The 16,865-nt window shown below is 31.9% G+C and overlaps 1 protein-coding gene and 1 pseudogene across 3 annotated transcripts; one reads left to right on the top strand and one right to left on the bottom strand.

The window, feature by feature from the left end:
* Positions 1-7,110: 7,110 nt before the first annotated feature.
* Positions 7,111-12,181, top strand: MBAC1 (Mitochondrial substrate carrier family protein). Of its 3 annotated transcripts, XM_078325168.1 has the most exons (10): positions 7,202-7,303; positions 7,470-7,589; positions 8,044-8,133; positions 9,433-9,534; positions 9,621-9,725; positions 9,812-9,901; positions 10,387-10,581; positions 11,106-11,204; positions 11,324-11,467; positions 11,817-12,181. In XM_078325168.1, the coding sequence occupies exons 2-9, from the start codon at positions 7,497-7,499 to the stop codon at positions 11,456-11,458; spliced, it is 909 nt and encodes a 302-aa protein (XP_078181294.1). In that variant the 5' UTR covers positions 7,202-7,303; positions 7,470-7,496; the 3' UTR covers positions 11,459-11,467; positions 11,817-12,181. The 3 variants fall into 3 exon arrangements, with proteins under 3 accessions (XP_078181293.1, XP_078181294.1, XP_078181295.1); XM_078325167.1 differs by having other exon boundaries at positions 7,111-7,589; XM_078325169.1 differs by lacking the exons at positions 7,202-7,303; positions 11,106-11,204 and having other exon boundaries at positions 7,349-7,589.
* Positions 12,182-14,368: 2,187 nt separating this feature from the next.
* On the bottom strand, positions 14,369-16,865 carry LOC144575218 (polyol transporter 5-like; annotated as a pseudogene).

The raw sequence follows: 16,865 nt of genomic DNA, 5'->3' as shown, positions 1-16,865 counted from the left end.
AAAACATATTATAGTTCTTAGGACAGGGGATTAGTTTTTATCTATTTTTTTCATTAGCATATTTTTTTCATTAACAGAATCAAAGAAATGAAATCTAGTTCTTTTAACTAGGCTGAGACATCATGCATGCATCTTATAAAATTAAGAATTTGTTCTGTACAAATTAATTTGAACTATATTTTTTATGTGAATATTCTTTGCAATTAATTTAGACTAGAAATTAACGAACTAGTTTAAATTTATTTCTAGTCCAAATTATTGCAACGAATATTCGTATCGAAATCATAAAATCAAAAACCTTTTTGTGTGCAAAATAAAAAGGCTAAAAATATTATTTGCAATTAATTTGGTGCTATCTTATTTTATCAACTTTGGTTAATAAATTCTTCCTCGACTCTCTTTGCATAGAAATCATTTTTTTTTTGTTTTTTAATAAGTCTTCTCTAGAAGAAGAAAAAATTGGGATCGCAAAATGCCTGTACGAATTCCAGTATTTGAAGCTGCAAATGGCGAAACGGCCTGGATTATTTTCAAAATCCCCAGGAACAAGAATGTTTTGGTATGTTTTTTTTTATGTTAGAAATAAAACTTTCGGAATTAAGACATTCAAAAAATAAATAAAATTAAAAAAAATAACCAACTAGCTGTTGAAATTGCAAAACTACCCAAACCGGTTAATCAGTAACCGGACTCAAATCAAATTTCCGGTCCTCCATTTTCCGGACCCGTTGAAATAGTCCGGTTAACCATTAACCAGAAATTTGATTTGAGTCTGATTATTGGTTAACCGGATTTGTGCATTTTGCTTTTTTTTTTTTTTTTTGAAAACATAATTTTTTTATTTTTTGTATTAAAATATTAGAAATGTTGAATATATTTCTTTGAAAATAGATGGAATACAATATAATTTGATTTATTAGAAAGACTGCAACAAATAACCCGGATCAATATTTTTCAGGCCGGATTTTTCGCGACCGTAAGAAAAATTAATATATTTTTTTATGTGCTATTGGGAAAAAATAAAAATGCTTAGATTCTGAGTTATTGATCCCGGTTCAAAAGTCACTTCTATGTAATCCAGAAAATATTGTGATCCATCTAGTATATTTAATTAATAAAAAGTTGTATCTATTTTGAGAATTCTTTTTGAAAAACAATCATTAAATAAATTAAAGTTTTTGTTTTTTTTCAAAAATAGATACAACTTTTTATTAATTAAATAATTAAATAATTTATTGGAAACTAAGTCTTTCCTAAGCTAAATGCATTGTGCTATTTAGGCAATCAGCTTTTGATTCAGTGTTAAAAGGTAATGCTCTCTAAGTAAAATAAAATTAATGGTTGGATGTTTAATTTCTAGTTTTTACTAAAAAATGGTGCATTCCGTTGTTTTGAGAAAAAAAAATAGCCAACAGTGCTTTAATTCTTGCTCAAGAGCTAGTCATAATTTGTTTACTCCAGGAAGAAATAAGATAGTCAATCACAATTTGATCATGTAAATGTAAGGTAACCTTGCAACAGTCAAGGCAATTTAAAAAAAAAATAAAATAATTATCTGTGCAGCATTGATCTTTCCCTTCAATGTCGTGTAGAAATGCAAAAGTGTCAGAATAATTTCCTTTTGTCCTAAATATGCCACTCTTTAATGCTTAAAATCCTTAAGTCTTGTCTTTGATAAGTAAAAAAATAAATAAACGAATGTAAGAAGTAAATTCTTAATTGCACATGGACCCATAAATTAAAACGAAACAAGTGCGGCATGCATGTTTATATAATTATAAGGGTCTATTTATTGGAACCCAATCCTCTACCCACCTGTGGGCAGAAAAATTCTGCCAATTATTGAGTTTAACTAATCTCAGATTGACACGTGGCTGCTATCATTCATCACATTAATTTATGTGAGAAGAATTTGACCACACAGATATTGAATAAAAATAATTACAAAATCAGAGCAATGTGATTCACGAGTCGCCACAATATCTGCATATTGCACACATGCAATAATAATTGGATTTGTGATGGTCCTGGTGCATGATTTATGGTGGTGCTTCATAATTTTAAGTTTTTTTTTTTTTTTACTTTTATTGCTTGAAGGAAAATAGTTTTACAGGTAGACTGAAACATTTATTCTTTGAGATAACGAGGTAAAAAGTGAACTTACCGGAAATGCGGCTATTTTTATTAATACCCCCCAAAAAGTTAATTTTAAAAATAATCCCGCATTGGTTTTTTTTTCATAAATGTCCCGACCGCCTGAGCCTACTACATTTACAAAAAAAAAATATATATTAATCAATTACAATTTAAGAAATCAAAATTTATTCGAAGTTTTAAACAATTTCTAAATATTTTCAACCAAATTCAAACCCTAATTCAACTGCAAATTCAAGCAATTGAAACTCTATAATGATTAATTATTTATAATAAACTCCTAATTAATTATAAGATATTAATACATTCAATAATTATACAATAACTATAGTATATTATATTATTATTATAATAATTATTTAATATGTGAGCAATATAAAATATTAATTATATAATTATATATTAATAATTATTAATAATAATAAAATACTAATTGTTTAATTATAAATTAACAATAATTATTAATCAAAAGATTCTAATTATATAATATTATTATAATAATTATTTAATATATTAAGAATATAACATATTAATTATATAAATATATGTTAATAAAAATTATTAATAATAAGATACTAATTATATAATATTAATATATTAGTAACAACTATAATATTTTATAATATTATTATAACAATTATTTAATATAACTATATAACATATTAATTATATAACAACTAATATAACTAATATAACATATTAACTAATATATCCCGACGAGGAGACACTTAAAAATTTCTCCTCTTTTGCTTCTTTTCAGACTTCCAGTTTACTAGATTTATACATAATACACGTATGTACCACTTTTGCTAAAGGTCTCCAGCTCACATGCATTGTTTTAGCTTTTATCAAATCAACGTGTTATTTTTGTCAAATGATCACTCAAAAAATACCAATACACATGAAATTATATTATTGTATAATTATATAACGTAATAATTATATAATTTCAATTAATAAAAGGATATCAATTCTACAATCGAATCGAATAAATGATATAATTATAGAATAGGGACATAAACCAAAATCCTAAATTCGACCCTAAACTCTAACTCTAAATTTTTAACCATAAACTCTAACTCTAATTTTTTATAACAACTAATATAATATATCATGTGTTGAGTTTGACACATCGAAATAACTAATATAACACACATATTTTTATTATCACATAAAAAATACATGATACAACTAACACTTAACATTACAATTACTAAATTAACAACATAAATCATCTTTCAATACACATGAAAAAAAAAAAAATTCTCACCCATTCATCTCACGACACTTGAAAAATATATATGCTAACCAATAACCCTAACACATTAATTTTAATCGAATTTTAATTATAATCAATTACTAAATAACATTTTTTTCCGTTCAAAAACTTTAAACCTAAACCAATCATTAATCCTAACATTTTTTTTGCTCAAAAACCCTAAAACAATCACAATCCTAACATTAATCCTAAAACAATCACAATCCTAACATTTTTTTTTAAAAACCCTAACATTTTTTAATTACAATTATTAATTTAATCACACTCATAACCGCAATCACAATCACAATAATCACTCACAATCACATTTAATCGCATTCAATCACATTCAATCGAATCGAATCAAAAACTTACCCGAGAGAGAGGAGTGGTAGCGAGGTAGAGGGTGGGGGAGGTGCAGAGCCGCAGTGGTGAAGGTGAGGGCGGGGGAGGTGCAGAGCCGCAGTGGTGAAGGTGAGGGCGGAGCACCGGCAAGGTAGAGAGAGATATCAAGGCAGTGGAGAGGTGGCGGAGCAGTGGCGGACTTGGTGGAGCACCGGCGGCGGCGGGGGCGGATCTGGTGGGGAGGCACCGTTTTTTGGACAGAGGTATGACCCATCCATGTAGAGGCGGTCCATTTGGGATGTGGCCCGCCTCTGCTGGGGGCGGTTCACTGGAATTTTTGGACAGTTCCAGGCCCAGGCGGTTGGGGTATTTGTAAAAAAAAAAAAATGAATTCAGTAGTATTTTTAAAATTTTCTTTTTTTTAGGATATTAATAAAAATGGTCGCCGGAAATGAGACACATCGCCGAGCACAATTTAATAACAACACGAGAAAAATGATACTATACGGCGCCGAGCTGTAGAGCAATAATGTTTATCTATTCAAAAATATATATGATATTATCATGGACGAACTATATATATACTACGTACAATAATACGAAGTTTATCTATAGACTTAATTATAACTAAGTGTTTCGATATTTTTTTTTAATTAACTTTTATATATCATTTTGTATTTCTAATTATTTTTCACAATGCACATATTAATATCTCCTATTTAATAACGTCTCTACTAACAATATTACGTTATTCAGTTAATAGCAACTGTTATCTATCGTTTGACCAAAATGACAAGTTCGCATCTATTATTGTTAAAAATCAGTAAGAAACTTTTAGTTATTTAAGTACCTTCAATAGTTACCTCCGGCATTGTGAATTTGTGATCAATTCATAAAGTAACTCAATTTTGAGTTTAGACCTGACCAGACATTGGTATCTGCTTTGGTACAAATAATAAAGAGATGTTCATTCCATCTCGGATCAAATTGGTCCATATTCTAATCAGATATTCAAACATAAACTCAAAATTTGAGTATTTGAGCTAGACTTTTAAAATATGAGAAAAATATGAATGAAATCAATTATATAAATTTTACTCTAAAATATAAAAAATTATTTATAAAATAATTTTTTTACAAAATGAATGTTAATTGACATTCATTCATTGTTGGTGGCTCGGCAACTGACTTTAAGAGGATCCGGAGTCGTTTGGATTGACATTCACGATAAGATAAAATAATATCTACATTAACGCTTATTTACTAGTAATTTGTAAATCTTATCTTCTTTTAAAAGTATATCTAGCACAGTTAATTCGCGTGAAAGATTATTGGATCGAAATTTAGTGTCTGCAGTGTAATGATTTGAGGCTTTATGCTCATCTCATTATGTGTGTGTACACACACACATAAATCAGATTTTTCTTGTTTTCTATGTTGATAGTAGTGTTGTAAATAACAGTATGAGGTCGTTGGACGAACAGGGTACGGCCAAGCGATTAATCGGTATGCGACTGATTAATTGGAATTATGCGGACTAAATCAGATTTTTCTTGTTTTCTATGCTGATAGAAGTGTTGTAAATAATAGTATGAGGTCGTTGGACGGACAGGGTACGACCAAGCGATTAATCGGTATGTGACCGATTAATCGGAATTATGCGGACAATTTAACGTTTTTTTATTAAATTTATGTATATATATCATAATTTATTAAAAATAATTTATTTAACTCATTAAACTTATAAAATAAACTTAATATAACTTAGTTCTATTATTATAACATGACACTGCGCTTATTTTTTCTTAACGCATAACGGCATAAGTATTTTACATGTGTAAGTAACATATTTATTTAATGAAAAAATGAATTCAAGAATTAAGCTTTTTAAAATACTAATAATATATTATTTGAAAGAAATGAAACATTCCACCATAAAATCACTAAATTTAGTTTATGATAACAACTTAGTTTCATAATGAACATATCGTACTAACTGAAAAAAAATTACATCAGTAAGTAAGAAAAATATATAGTATATAAATAATAAAAGAATTAATCAATTTCAAAGTAAGTAAGAAGAAAAAACATATATAAAAGAATGTTGGATTTATATCCAAGCACAAATAAAACTACAATACTTGATTTACAAAACTTACTATCACATACAATCACTGGAAAAAAATAATCAATGTGAAAATAAATATTTACTGGAATAAATTAGAATAAACGAGAATAAACAGACAATTAAACGGTAAACCAGCCTATTAATCGGAAAAAAATAGCCGATTAATCATTTTTATCTGCAAATAGTTATCCGTTAAGTGTATTCGTAACGGTTTGACCGCCGTTAATGATTAAACGGCCGTTAAAGCCGTTTTTACAACATTGGTTGATAGTATTGCTTTTTGAGGCAATAAGTGTTGTTAACCTTTTGAGGCTTTGATTTTTTGATGGAGTCCGTTGGGCCGTCAATTTAAATTTAGCCCGTTCATTTTCACATGAGAGCCTTTTTAAGGCCCAGCTAGTATCTATCAAACCTGAAGGTTTCCGGCGTAAATTGGCCCACATTGAAAACCACTAACCACAGAAACAAATATTGTTCTGCTGCTTAGTGCAGTTAGTAGGACTGTAGGAGCATAAGCTTTTTTCTCAAAAAAAAGAAAAAAAAAAAAAAAGGAGCATAAGCTTTTCTAGGAATGTACATGACAAGAGTTTGAATTCTGTATATACAGTACAGGAATAAAATGTGTGAATGGAAGTATAGTTTACGAGTTATTATAGAAAAGAAAATATTGTTATGTTTGACTTCGGATCCCAAAGTAACTCAAATTTTGGGTTTGGATTTGGACCTTCAGATTTGCTCTGGCACATCGAAAAGGCCCTGTGCTTTCTTTCTCTGACCGGATTGGTCAGGATTCTGATCGGATGGTCCAGATCTAAGCTCAAAATTTGAGTTACGGGATCCTGATTCCTGACCCATTTTTCTTAGCTTCCAGTCTGGTTGCGGCGTAAAAAAATATAAAAATATTCCCGTTGATTCCGAGTCTCCGACTTTAAATAAACTTTGTTTACAGACTTCTATAATTTCTACAATAGACTTTTTTTTTTTTTGGTTTTTTTGTTTTTGTTTTTGTAAAAGGGGTAAAGAGGAGAGAATTCGGATCCAGTAGGGTACCGCACAAGGGAATCTTTTACAATGATTCTCTAAGGGTCCGTTCGGCTCCCTACTGTTCACCGTGGAAAAAAAAATTCACTCAGAGCCAAGTTATTTTTCCCATGATAAACAGTAAAAATTAGTTCAAAATTATTGATTCCCATTTCCATTCCTTAGCAGGCCGCCGAACAGGGCCTAATAGAATTCGATAACTAAAAAAAATAAATACAGTAAAGCCCACTCTCCTCCACATTGGTTCAAACTCAAAGCAATTGGAACTCTCCGTTCTGTCTGAAGCCTGTCATTTTTTTGCAGAGAAGTCCCTCTTTTCTTGTTATTTTGATGAGAGTCGATTGATCGAGCATCATTTCTGTCGCAATATTTCTTCAGTAGTATCAGCGCTCGACCGATTTGACTTGATATCTATGCAGAGAAGTCCCTCATTTTCTTGTAACATTGACAAGAGTAGATCTCCGGTTTCACTTAAAAACCTAAAACCACTTCTAATTGGTCTCCTATAGTTTGTATCATTGTTGCTAATTTTTTGCTGAATAGCCCTGGAAAGAATAAGTTTTGCACCCCATGGGAACTGGTGAGGCTGCCAAGGAGTATGGGGCTGGCTTTGCGGCCGGCCTTTCCATGGTCATTACTGGTCACCCTTTTGACACTATCAAGGTTTTCTCTTTTAAGTAATTTCTATATTTATAGATCGGTTTAGTTCTTTTCTTAATGCATTTTCATTTTTCATTTATTTCTACATATAATTGGTTTTTCTGATAGCTTTATGAAGTCAATGCAGAAAAATAGTTACTGGGTAATATTTACCCACTTGGTAGGGTTTGTGTACAAAGTCCAAATACCAGTATATGATCTGTTACTGTTAAGTATTACCAGAGTAGCAACAGTAAGAGGATTTTTTTTCATGGAAATCGTATGATAATACACTAACAACGGAAAGGGAAATTAATTATAAGTGCCCCTGGAATGTCCTGATAAAGACATTTTGGAAACGGTTTTGAATTCAAGCATGGTACTGAAATGAAAGCATGGCTCATAATTATGGATTGTCAAATGCTCTAGCTTCTTGTTCCTACCAATTTTTATGTTTTGTTTATTTATTTGTTTGTAGGTCAAGTTACAAGCTCACAACACTACTACAAATCAAAAGTTGTACAAAAATGCTTTACATTGTGCCAGTCGAATCTTGATCAATGAAGGAGTAAGCATTTTCTCACTTCAATTTTCGATATTGTATGATGCAGTTCAGGACAAAATACCTAATTTAGATACCCTATTAAAAATAGGCTACCATTAGGGCATGTTACTTTACAATTTTGGTTACTCAGAATTTTGCTTAATCACATAGAGCACATAACTTGTAGTATCTTATTTTTCAAACAAAAACCATTATGTTTATACTTGCACATGATACTGATCTGGTAGATTAGTCTGATTAAAAAACATATAATCTGTTAAATACCAAAAAGTTTGTTCCTCTCTCATCATCTATATTTCTGATCAATTAAATCAAAATCATCTAATTTATAAGGAACTTTTCTTCTTTTCTAAACTTAAATGTATTTTTCTTTTCTTTTTGTGAATAAAGGGCCCAGTACACCCAAAATATGAGAACTTGTAGTGCACTTCACAAACGATGCAAGTACTGGGTCATATGTGCAAAAAACACTCATGAGGTCTAAAGTAGGGTTGAAAGTTGAGAGGATATGGGTCAGATAATGTCAAGGGACCCATATGTTGGTAAAATTTGAGAACTTCTAGTGCACTTCACAAACGATGCAAGTACTGGGTCAAATGTGCAATAAACACTCATGAGGTCTAAAGTAGGGTTGAAAGTTGAGAAGATATGGGTCAGATAATGTCAAGGGTTATTTGTATTTATATTATTTTTGTATATAGTAAGGGCTATTCATAGATATGAATACGTACAAGTTATGAAATGAATACAAGTATGGATGAACATGACCAAATATGAGCATGTCATCTGGTTTAGATATTCAATTTGATACAGAAGTGTCAGTACCTAAAAAAAAAGGCTTTTTGAGAATTGAAATATACTCTTAGTTTAAGGCACCATAATATTGTTCAGATTATAAAAAGTAATAGAAATATACTTTTAGTTTTAGGTTGAATCATGAACTACTTTATCTCAGAAGAGGGTAGCTCTCCTCTGCAATTGCTGCCCAAACCTTTTCTTCTATAAAGCCTGGTTCAGTATGCTAAGTAATAATGAAAATATGACCGAATCTGGGTATTTATTTCCTGTTAACATCCAATATCTGTATCCAAAACACTCCACTGTCTTTTTATATTTTACTGATGTGGGTATAAATATATAATTTTTCCATTTCCATGAACTTTCTTATTAGTATAAGGGTTTGTGAGGATGTTATCCAACATGCTTTCGCACCTAGTCTCTAGACTTAATCTAATTGTACTTTCAAATAAAATTGTAAGAGTGATCAACGAAAATTTCCCTATTGTTTTATTTTTAATATAGATAAGAGGATTGTATCGAGGTGCATCTTCTTCTTTCATTGGGATGTCTATAGAGAGCTCTGTCTTCTTTGGCACATATTCGCTTATGAAATCATTTTTCCAGGTACTTCGTAGTTTTCATTTCAAGAAGTTATACATATATGCACAGCACAAATATTTATTTAAAGTGTAATTATTTGATCAAATTAGGGAACAAATGTTGATGGTCAACCACAACTACAAGTGATACTGCCTTCGGCAGGATGTAGTGGTGCATTGATTAGTGGCATCCTCTGCCCAACTGAGCTGGTTAAGGTAACACCATATTTCTTTTATGATCATGCATTGCTAATTTCATAATATAATAATGTTTATGACATGTAATGCTGAGACTTCTCCAGTGTAGGATGCAAGTGCAAGGGAAGATCAACACTGGCTCCAAGTACAAGGGACCTTTAGACTGTGCTTTAAAAACTTTGCAGAGTGAAGGAGTAAGTTTCACTTTTTCTTTGTCATTGTAGTGATGCTATGGTACTTTGCAATGCACACATAGGCCGTGCTATGGATTCATATTTTTATTTTTAAAGTTCAAATAGTTGATCCGACCCGTCCAACATGATCTTCATATGAAAATGTACTTGACCAAAATTTACAGCTTTTAGAATTTTTTTTTACTATTTGTTTAGATGGGTAGAAATTACCTGATCTAAAGATCCTGGACCATCAAAAGTAGTGATTTTCTACCTATATAAACATAGTAAATTTCTTTTTTAAAAATATAAAATTTGATCGATAAGTACATATTTATATGGAAATCATATTAAGCGGTTCGTATCGACTGTTTGGACTTTGAAAACGGAGATATGGGTCCATAACACGGACCGATCTGTGCATTACAAAGTACCATAGCCTCACTCTTGTCATTAATATCGTATTTGCTCTTTGGCTGAGTAAATTTGGGCTATTGTATCGACAGGTAAGAGGTATATTTCGTGGTGGGGTCCCTACTCTTATGAGAGAGGCCATAGGGAACTCAGTTTTCTTCGGAAGTTACGAGTTTAGCCGGTATTGGATGCATTTGCGTATGGCTTCCATACCCGGTATTGAGAAAAACCGAATTCTCAATGATATTGGTATTGGTATCGTAAGTGGCGGATTCAGTGGGATTGCTGTAAGTGCAATTACCTTCTCTTTTGAAATAGTAATTACCCTCTCTTTTGATAAAGGTAATGTACAGTAAGACCCTTAAATACATAAATCACCCTTTTGATGTCATAAACAAAACACTTATTGCTTGTATTGTATGAATCAATTTCCGAGTAACATAAAATGCAATAAACAGAATAGTCATTTTCATTTTTAACTCTGAATTTATTTGCAAAGTAATTACAAATGTGGTGCATTTCGTTGCAATTATGAGAAATGGTGGTTCCTATTTCATATTTGAACAAATATAGTCAACAGTGTGTGCAATTTGCACATAGCATGTGAGCAATTCCATTTTCCAAGGATATTGTATCTTATCCATGCTTATAATTCTAGTTATTGTACAGTAACGTGCTAGTAATTGTAGCTTGGGACCTCTCTTTGCATTTATGAACTTCAGTAACTACTGTCACTGCTGTGATGCCAATTGATTATTTCTACTGAAAATCGTAATTTTCTTTTTATAATTATTTCATCTTTGTTTCATAGTTTTGGACAGCTGTGATGCCAATTGATGTAGCTAAAACTATTATTCAAACCACTCCTGATATGAATTCGAGCCGAAACCCTTTCCAGGTTATAAGCCTGGTACGTAATATGTACTTCTTGTACCGCATATTTTCGTTACTTGTACCAATGTGATCGGAGACCCTGCTCTACTGTTAATCCATAGTCTTATCTTTTGTTATTTTCATTTAATTTTTCAGGTATATAGGAAATCTGGATTGCGGGGTTGTTACGCCGGTCTTGGGCCTACATTAGCAAGAGCCTTTCCTGCAAATGCTGCTGCTATCGTAACTTGGGAATTCACAGCTAAATTACTTGGCATCAGGCATGAGTAATAATAGAAGGTACACCCCACATTTTTAGGGAGTCACGACAAATATTCTTTAATCTTTTTTTTTTAAAACTAAAATCATTTGCAATAGTTCTCAATAGGTGAACTTATGAAAGAATATAGTAAATTGCCCCTCTATATTATTAAGTTTTAATTCTAATAAGTTGCCTCATGGTTCTTGTATACTGGGAAAATAACCATAAAATGTTGCTATACTATCTTATCCAATGGAACTGCATTCTTTGCAAGAATTCTAAGATGATTGGTTGTTATTTGCAAATTATGAAAATGTGTGGGTGTAATTTGCGAAAACAATTTGTTATTTAATAGCTTACTGATACATTTTAGTTCATATTTTTCAGCAATCTTCCTTGGAGTTTTAAGTTCTCTTTTGTTGATGTGGACCAACCGACCCCACTGTCCATGACGAGTTTTTGACAGCTTAGAGTGCGTTCCTCATTTTGTGATATTTACCCCATAAATATATTTTTGACCTGTGAACTCGAAAGTGAATTTGGCTGATTAAGGCCACAACATGCACATGCTCAAGGTAAATAAAAATATTATTATTGCTCATAGAGTTTTTGCGGAATGCAGAAACAGTTTCATGAGCAGATTTCTTTCAATAAAGCTCTAGCATAATTAATCTTTATACTTTACCTTGATAAACATGTCTTATTTGAAAAAGTGTGGGCTCAGGCTAGATCTGAGTTAGGTTTTTAACTTTAAGATATTATTTGGTTGGGTTGAGTTCGAGATTTGATCAAGCTGAGCACAGTATTTTGATTATAGTCAACCTAGTTGAGTTTTCATTATATTCAACAAACGCTAGTTGTGTTCGAACTGAAATGTAGAGTATATTTGAAATATATGTTGATGCAATTGCATTAGCAGGTGTAGTTGTGTAGAGATAAATTTATACATTTTTTTTTTGAGTAAATAGTAAGAGTATATGCTCTTATTCTCCTATTAAAGTCATGAAAAGTTCGCAATACAGAATTCCTACCAAAAATATAAAAATAATCTCAACAGTTTCGAGATGTTTGACCTGAAGACAACTGCAAGTGCCTATGATTATTTAATTTTTCATCTCTAATTTCTTCATGCATGATGTTAAATGTTTGTTTGAGTGTGCTTCAAAATTCTATTGAACTTTATCTACTAACAATTAGAAAAGATAAATGTTTTTGGAGTTAATTTGCAAGGAATATGTGGATACGATAAAAATGCCGAAAACCGAAAATTGATTTAATCAGAATCCATTCATCTGAAGGCCTTTTATAGGCAAAGAAACAAAAAGGAAAACTAAATATGATTTCCTAGATTTTCTTAATTATTCTCCACACCATCTCAGCAGCCATTTGTCAAAGATATCAAAGATACGAAGCAGCAATAGTTGAATTAAAATAGAGGATTCTTATTAGTTGCAAGTTGCAACGGTTTCTTCTTTAAAATTTCTCTGCTCGAGCGCCTGACCGACCTGCCCACGACTTTGTCACCTTTGATGTTACTGTTGACTGAGTCAAAATTCGGTCTGTTTGTTCTTAATTCGATTTGGGATCGTGACACTAAGGTTGTTTTGTTGTTCAAATCTGTTGTAACTATGATTTTTTATTTTTTTCAATTGTAGGAATAAATTTGAACTATCATTATGTTCAATTAAGTGCTTTTATTTCTTTATATTTTTTCCCATTAATTAGTTAATATAAATTAGTAGGCTTTTTACATACAAAATTTAAAACAAGGGACGCACAAGTCCTTTGGTATTCACCAATGTCTCATAAAATAAAATATAATTGGAAATCAGTATGTCAAATTTCAAATGCGCTGTTATAAAATAACACATCTGTAATGATATGCCACTTCGAAAACTATGGTCTTTTTTATAGCTGTAGTTGTTTTAATTGGTTATATCTCACTAAAAAAACTGAACATCATCTAATGTGTCAAAACTGTAACTTGAACGCTGCATGCCAATTAATTTAGAAATAAAATATTATTTTCTGCTGAAAAAAAAGAGTCGGATAAGTTTTCGGAAAAAAGATAACATCCAATTTTTTTAGAATCGCATATTACAGAATTAGAACATCATTTATTTTATGCTATATTATTTGTTTTTAGAAGTTTAAGGATTAAACTCTTAGTTATATATTAATATCTACAAGAGATCTCTATCTAGATTTGAATGTGCGGTCTTTTATTCAAATAACATTTTCTTAGCAACTAACTTGTTATTTTCTTCTTTTCATTATTTTTTTTATTGTTCAAATTAAATTTAAAAAGTAACACTAGACCACGATAACATTGTTTTTTTTTTTTTTTATAGATTACACATGATGAAATAGAGGTCTAGTATATGTCAAATATAAAAAATAAAAACAATTAAACTCTAATCGTATGATCAAGATTTAAAAAATTCGGTGTGTAGGATAAGAAATTAACATCATTGCCTTTCACAAAATATATTCTGATTTCAAATCTAAGACAACAAAAAAAAATATTTAACCCAGTTTAGAAATTTTAAAAGAATTTTGGTCGGACCATTTGACGACAGTGTGACAGCTATTGATGTGCAACAGGTTGGGGGGAACGCAATTAAAGAGAGAAGATGGAATATACGGTAAAGTTTATAACAGAGCACTTTGAACTTCAAGCAGTGCACACTGTACAGCGCTGTATGCTGTTCGTGCGCTGCATAAAGCTAAAAATGCTCTAACAAAATATTTACCCGAAATTTAATCTTAAAATAGGAGTTCAAACTTAGATTGATGCATATCATAATAATCAGAGACAAAATCTCATACGTTCAGAGTCAAGACATATAAATTAGCATCTTCATCATAATTCGTATGATTTCGACTTAAATTGCCCCATGCTCTTCACTTGAAATGCCACCAACATAACCAACTCGCTATCACTTAGCAACAGCATCAACTCTATCTCCAGATTCTCTCTTCTCCGTTCCTTTTCTGTCAAATACTGATGAAACTTCTCCATTTTGCTCAACTAAATTCTCATCTACAACTTTTCCAAACAACCCTCCTATGTCCTCCAAATTCCTTCCCCTCGTCTCAGGAAGAAAAAAGTAGATAAATAATTGTCATGCTAAGCACCACTGCCCATTTCTTGTGTGGGTAATGGTCGATAATTGTCAGGCTGGACCCAAGTATGAGAAGGGAGATGATCATTCCAGCGGAACTAGCTAGTAAGAGGGCCCGTCGTCCAACCCGGTCAACAAAGAATACAGATACAAGAACAAATCCTGTTTTGCAAAAACCTACGGCAACTGTAGCGCCGAGTGAGTTGGAATTCGATTTGATCTCTGCTTTCTCAAACACTCTGGGACTGTACATGACCACCGAGTCGATGCCGGATGCCTGTTGGAAGAACTGTAAACCAAGTGCGGCGATGAGAATTCGCCGAACTGATGGTGTTGGACATAATAGTAGCTCTTTCCAGGCTCCGCCTCTACTGCTCTGTGTTAGCATGGAAACTGATTTATCATCTGTACAGTCGTCTGGTATACCCAGTCGTTTGCCACTCTTCCCGTCTCAACTGCTACTACAGAACAAGCTTTTTCAGCCATAAAACTCGTTAAAACTGGACTTCGAAACAAAATGGGTGATGAGTTTCTTAAAGATTACATGCTTGTTTATATCGAAAATAAAATAACTAATAAGAATAGCTTATATGAGATTATTGCAGAATTTGATCTTTTAAAAAAGCATAGGTCTAAATTTAAATAATATAAAAAAAATATGACGTATATGGTATGTTTTTATTATTTTTTTAATTTTGTTAAACATGTCATTCATTGGTGTTAATTTGTTAATTATTGTAACTTTTATAAAATCAAATAGTGAAGAATCATATTATCTTGTATTTTATATATTTTTGATTTTTATTTTAATATTTTTCAAGCATATGATGTTTAGTCAGTTAGCCCCCCTATACTCAAAGTTGAGTTCCGCCCCTGGATATACCTAGCGTATGTTTAATGTCGAGTAGCCGCTGCTCAGCCTCCTCAGTTGAATCTGAGGTTTTGAACAGCACACGCTTGGCCTCATCAAGTCGGCCTTGCACGACAAGCCAGCTAGCGTGGCGATTCTGGCATGACAAGAACACCAGCAGCCAGAAACACAGGTGGTACTGCACCGGCAAGAAACATCAATCTCCAATTTAGGTTGATAGGAAGCTTGGCAAATGCAAAATTAGCAATATAACCGAGTAGTACGCCGGAGTTTATGAAAACTTCCGGGAAGGATGTAAGACAACCACGGAAGGATGCGGGCGACACCTCAGCGGTATAAACTGGAGCGATCATTAGGGCAAAACCGACACCTATTCCTGCCACGAAACGGCCAAGCATGAGAATAGCATAATTGGGAGCAAGGCCCATTAGAAGAGCACCGGCAAAAAAGTTGACGGCTGCTAGGACCATGGTATACCGCCTTCCAATCCAGTCAGATGTCCTGCCGGCTGCTAACGATCCGACCAGTGAGTAAAGGTTAATGATTCCGGCTAAAATCTCGATCTGAGTATCAGTAATATGGAGATCCTTTTGAATGAATATCTGAGCTCCACTTATCACTGAAGCATCTGGAAAAGAACATAAATATTTTACAAAGTTAATTAAGGCCTTAATTTGCTTTACACAAACTTTTAAATAAGAAATGAGCAAGTTTTTGCTTTAAAGCTTTATTTTTTAGGATATAATTTTGTTCTGTTAATTTTTTTTTTGAAAAAAAAAAATAGATCATGTAGTTTTGTTTAATATATGAATGTACGTATCATTAATATGAGCTTTGTTTACAATTAGAATAAAGGACTTTTGTTCCTTTCTTTTAATATTGATAGTGAAAAAAAATGAGCTATATTAAATTCATAAAAGGTTCAACAAAAAGAGAGACATCAATTGATAAAAGGTTCATAGAAGGTTATTTTTCATTCAAAATCAATGTCATCAAGTAAAATTGACAGTTATGTGCGAAAAATATAGTGTCACACAATAGAATTAATTTGGGGATATCTATCCAAATTAATCGTTTGGTAGTTATCCCATCACTGTCCAAGAATCTGCTTAACTAAACTATCCCCTATATATTGTCCGATCTGTATTGGCACAAATATTAAAGGGATTCCGTACAATCGATCCGAATTATAATTGAACAGTCCGAATTTAAACTCAAAATTGGAGTTACCTCATAATTTATATAACTAATTATAATTAAGAGAGAAAATGAAAATAATTAAAATGGGTTTTGAGGAGAATAACCATAGCCAAATAGGACGGAGGTCATGGAGGCAAGAAGAGCGCAAGCTATGGCATATTTGTTCCTAGGAGGCTTCTTTGACATTAATGTTGCCTCAGCCTCAGCTGCAGGAGAATTATTTGTTTTCTCAATGTTCAT

The sequence above is a fragment of the Carex rostrata genome, chromosome 23, assembly GCF_964058835.1.
Source record: "Carex rostrata chromosome 23, lpCarRost1.2, whole genome shotgun sequence".
Classification (NCBI taxonomy): domain Eukaryota; kingdom Viridiplantae; phylum Streptophyta; class Magnoliopsida; order Poales; family Cyperaceae; genus Carex; species Carex rostrata.
This window is presented reverse-complemented; position numbering and strand designations above follow the sequence as displayed.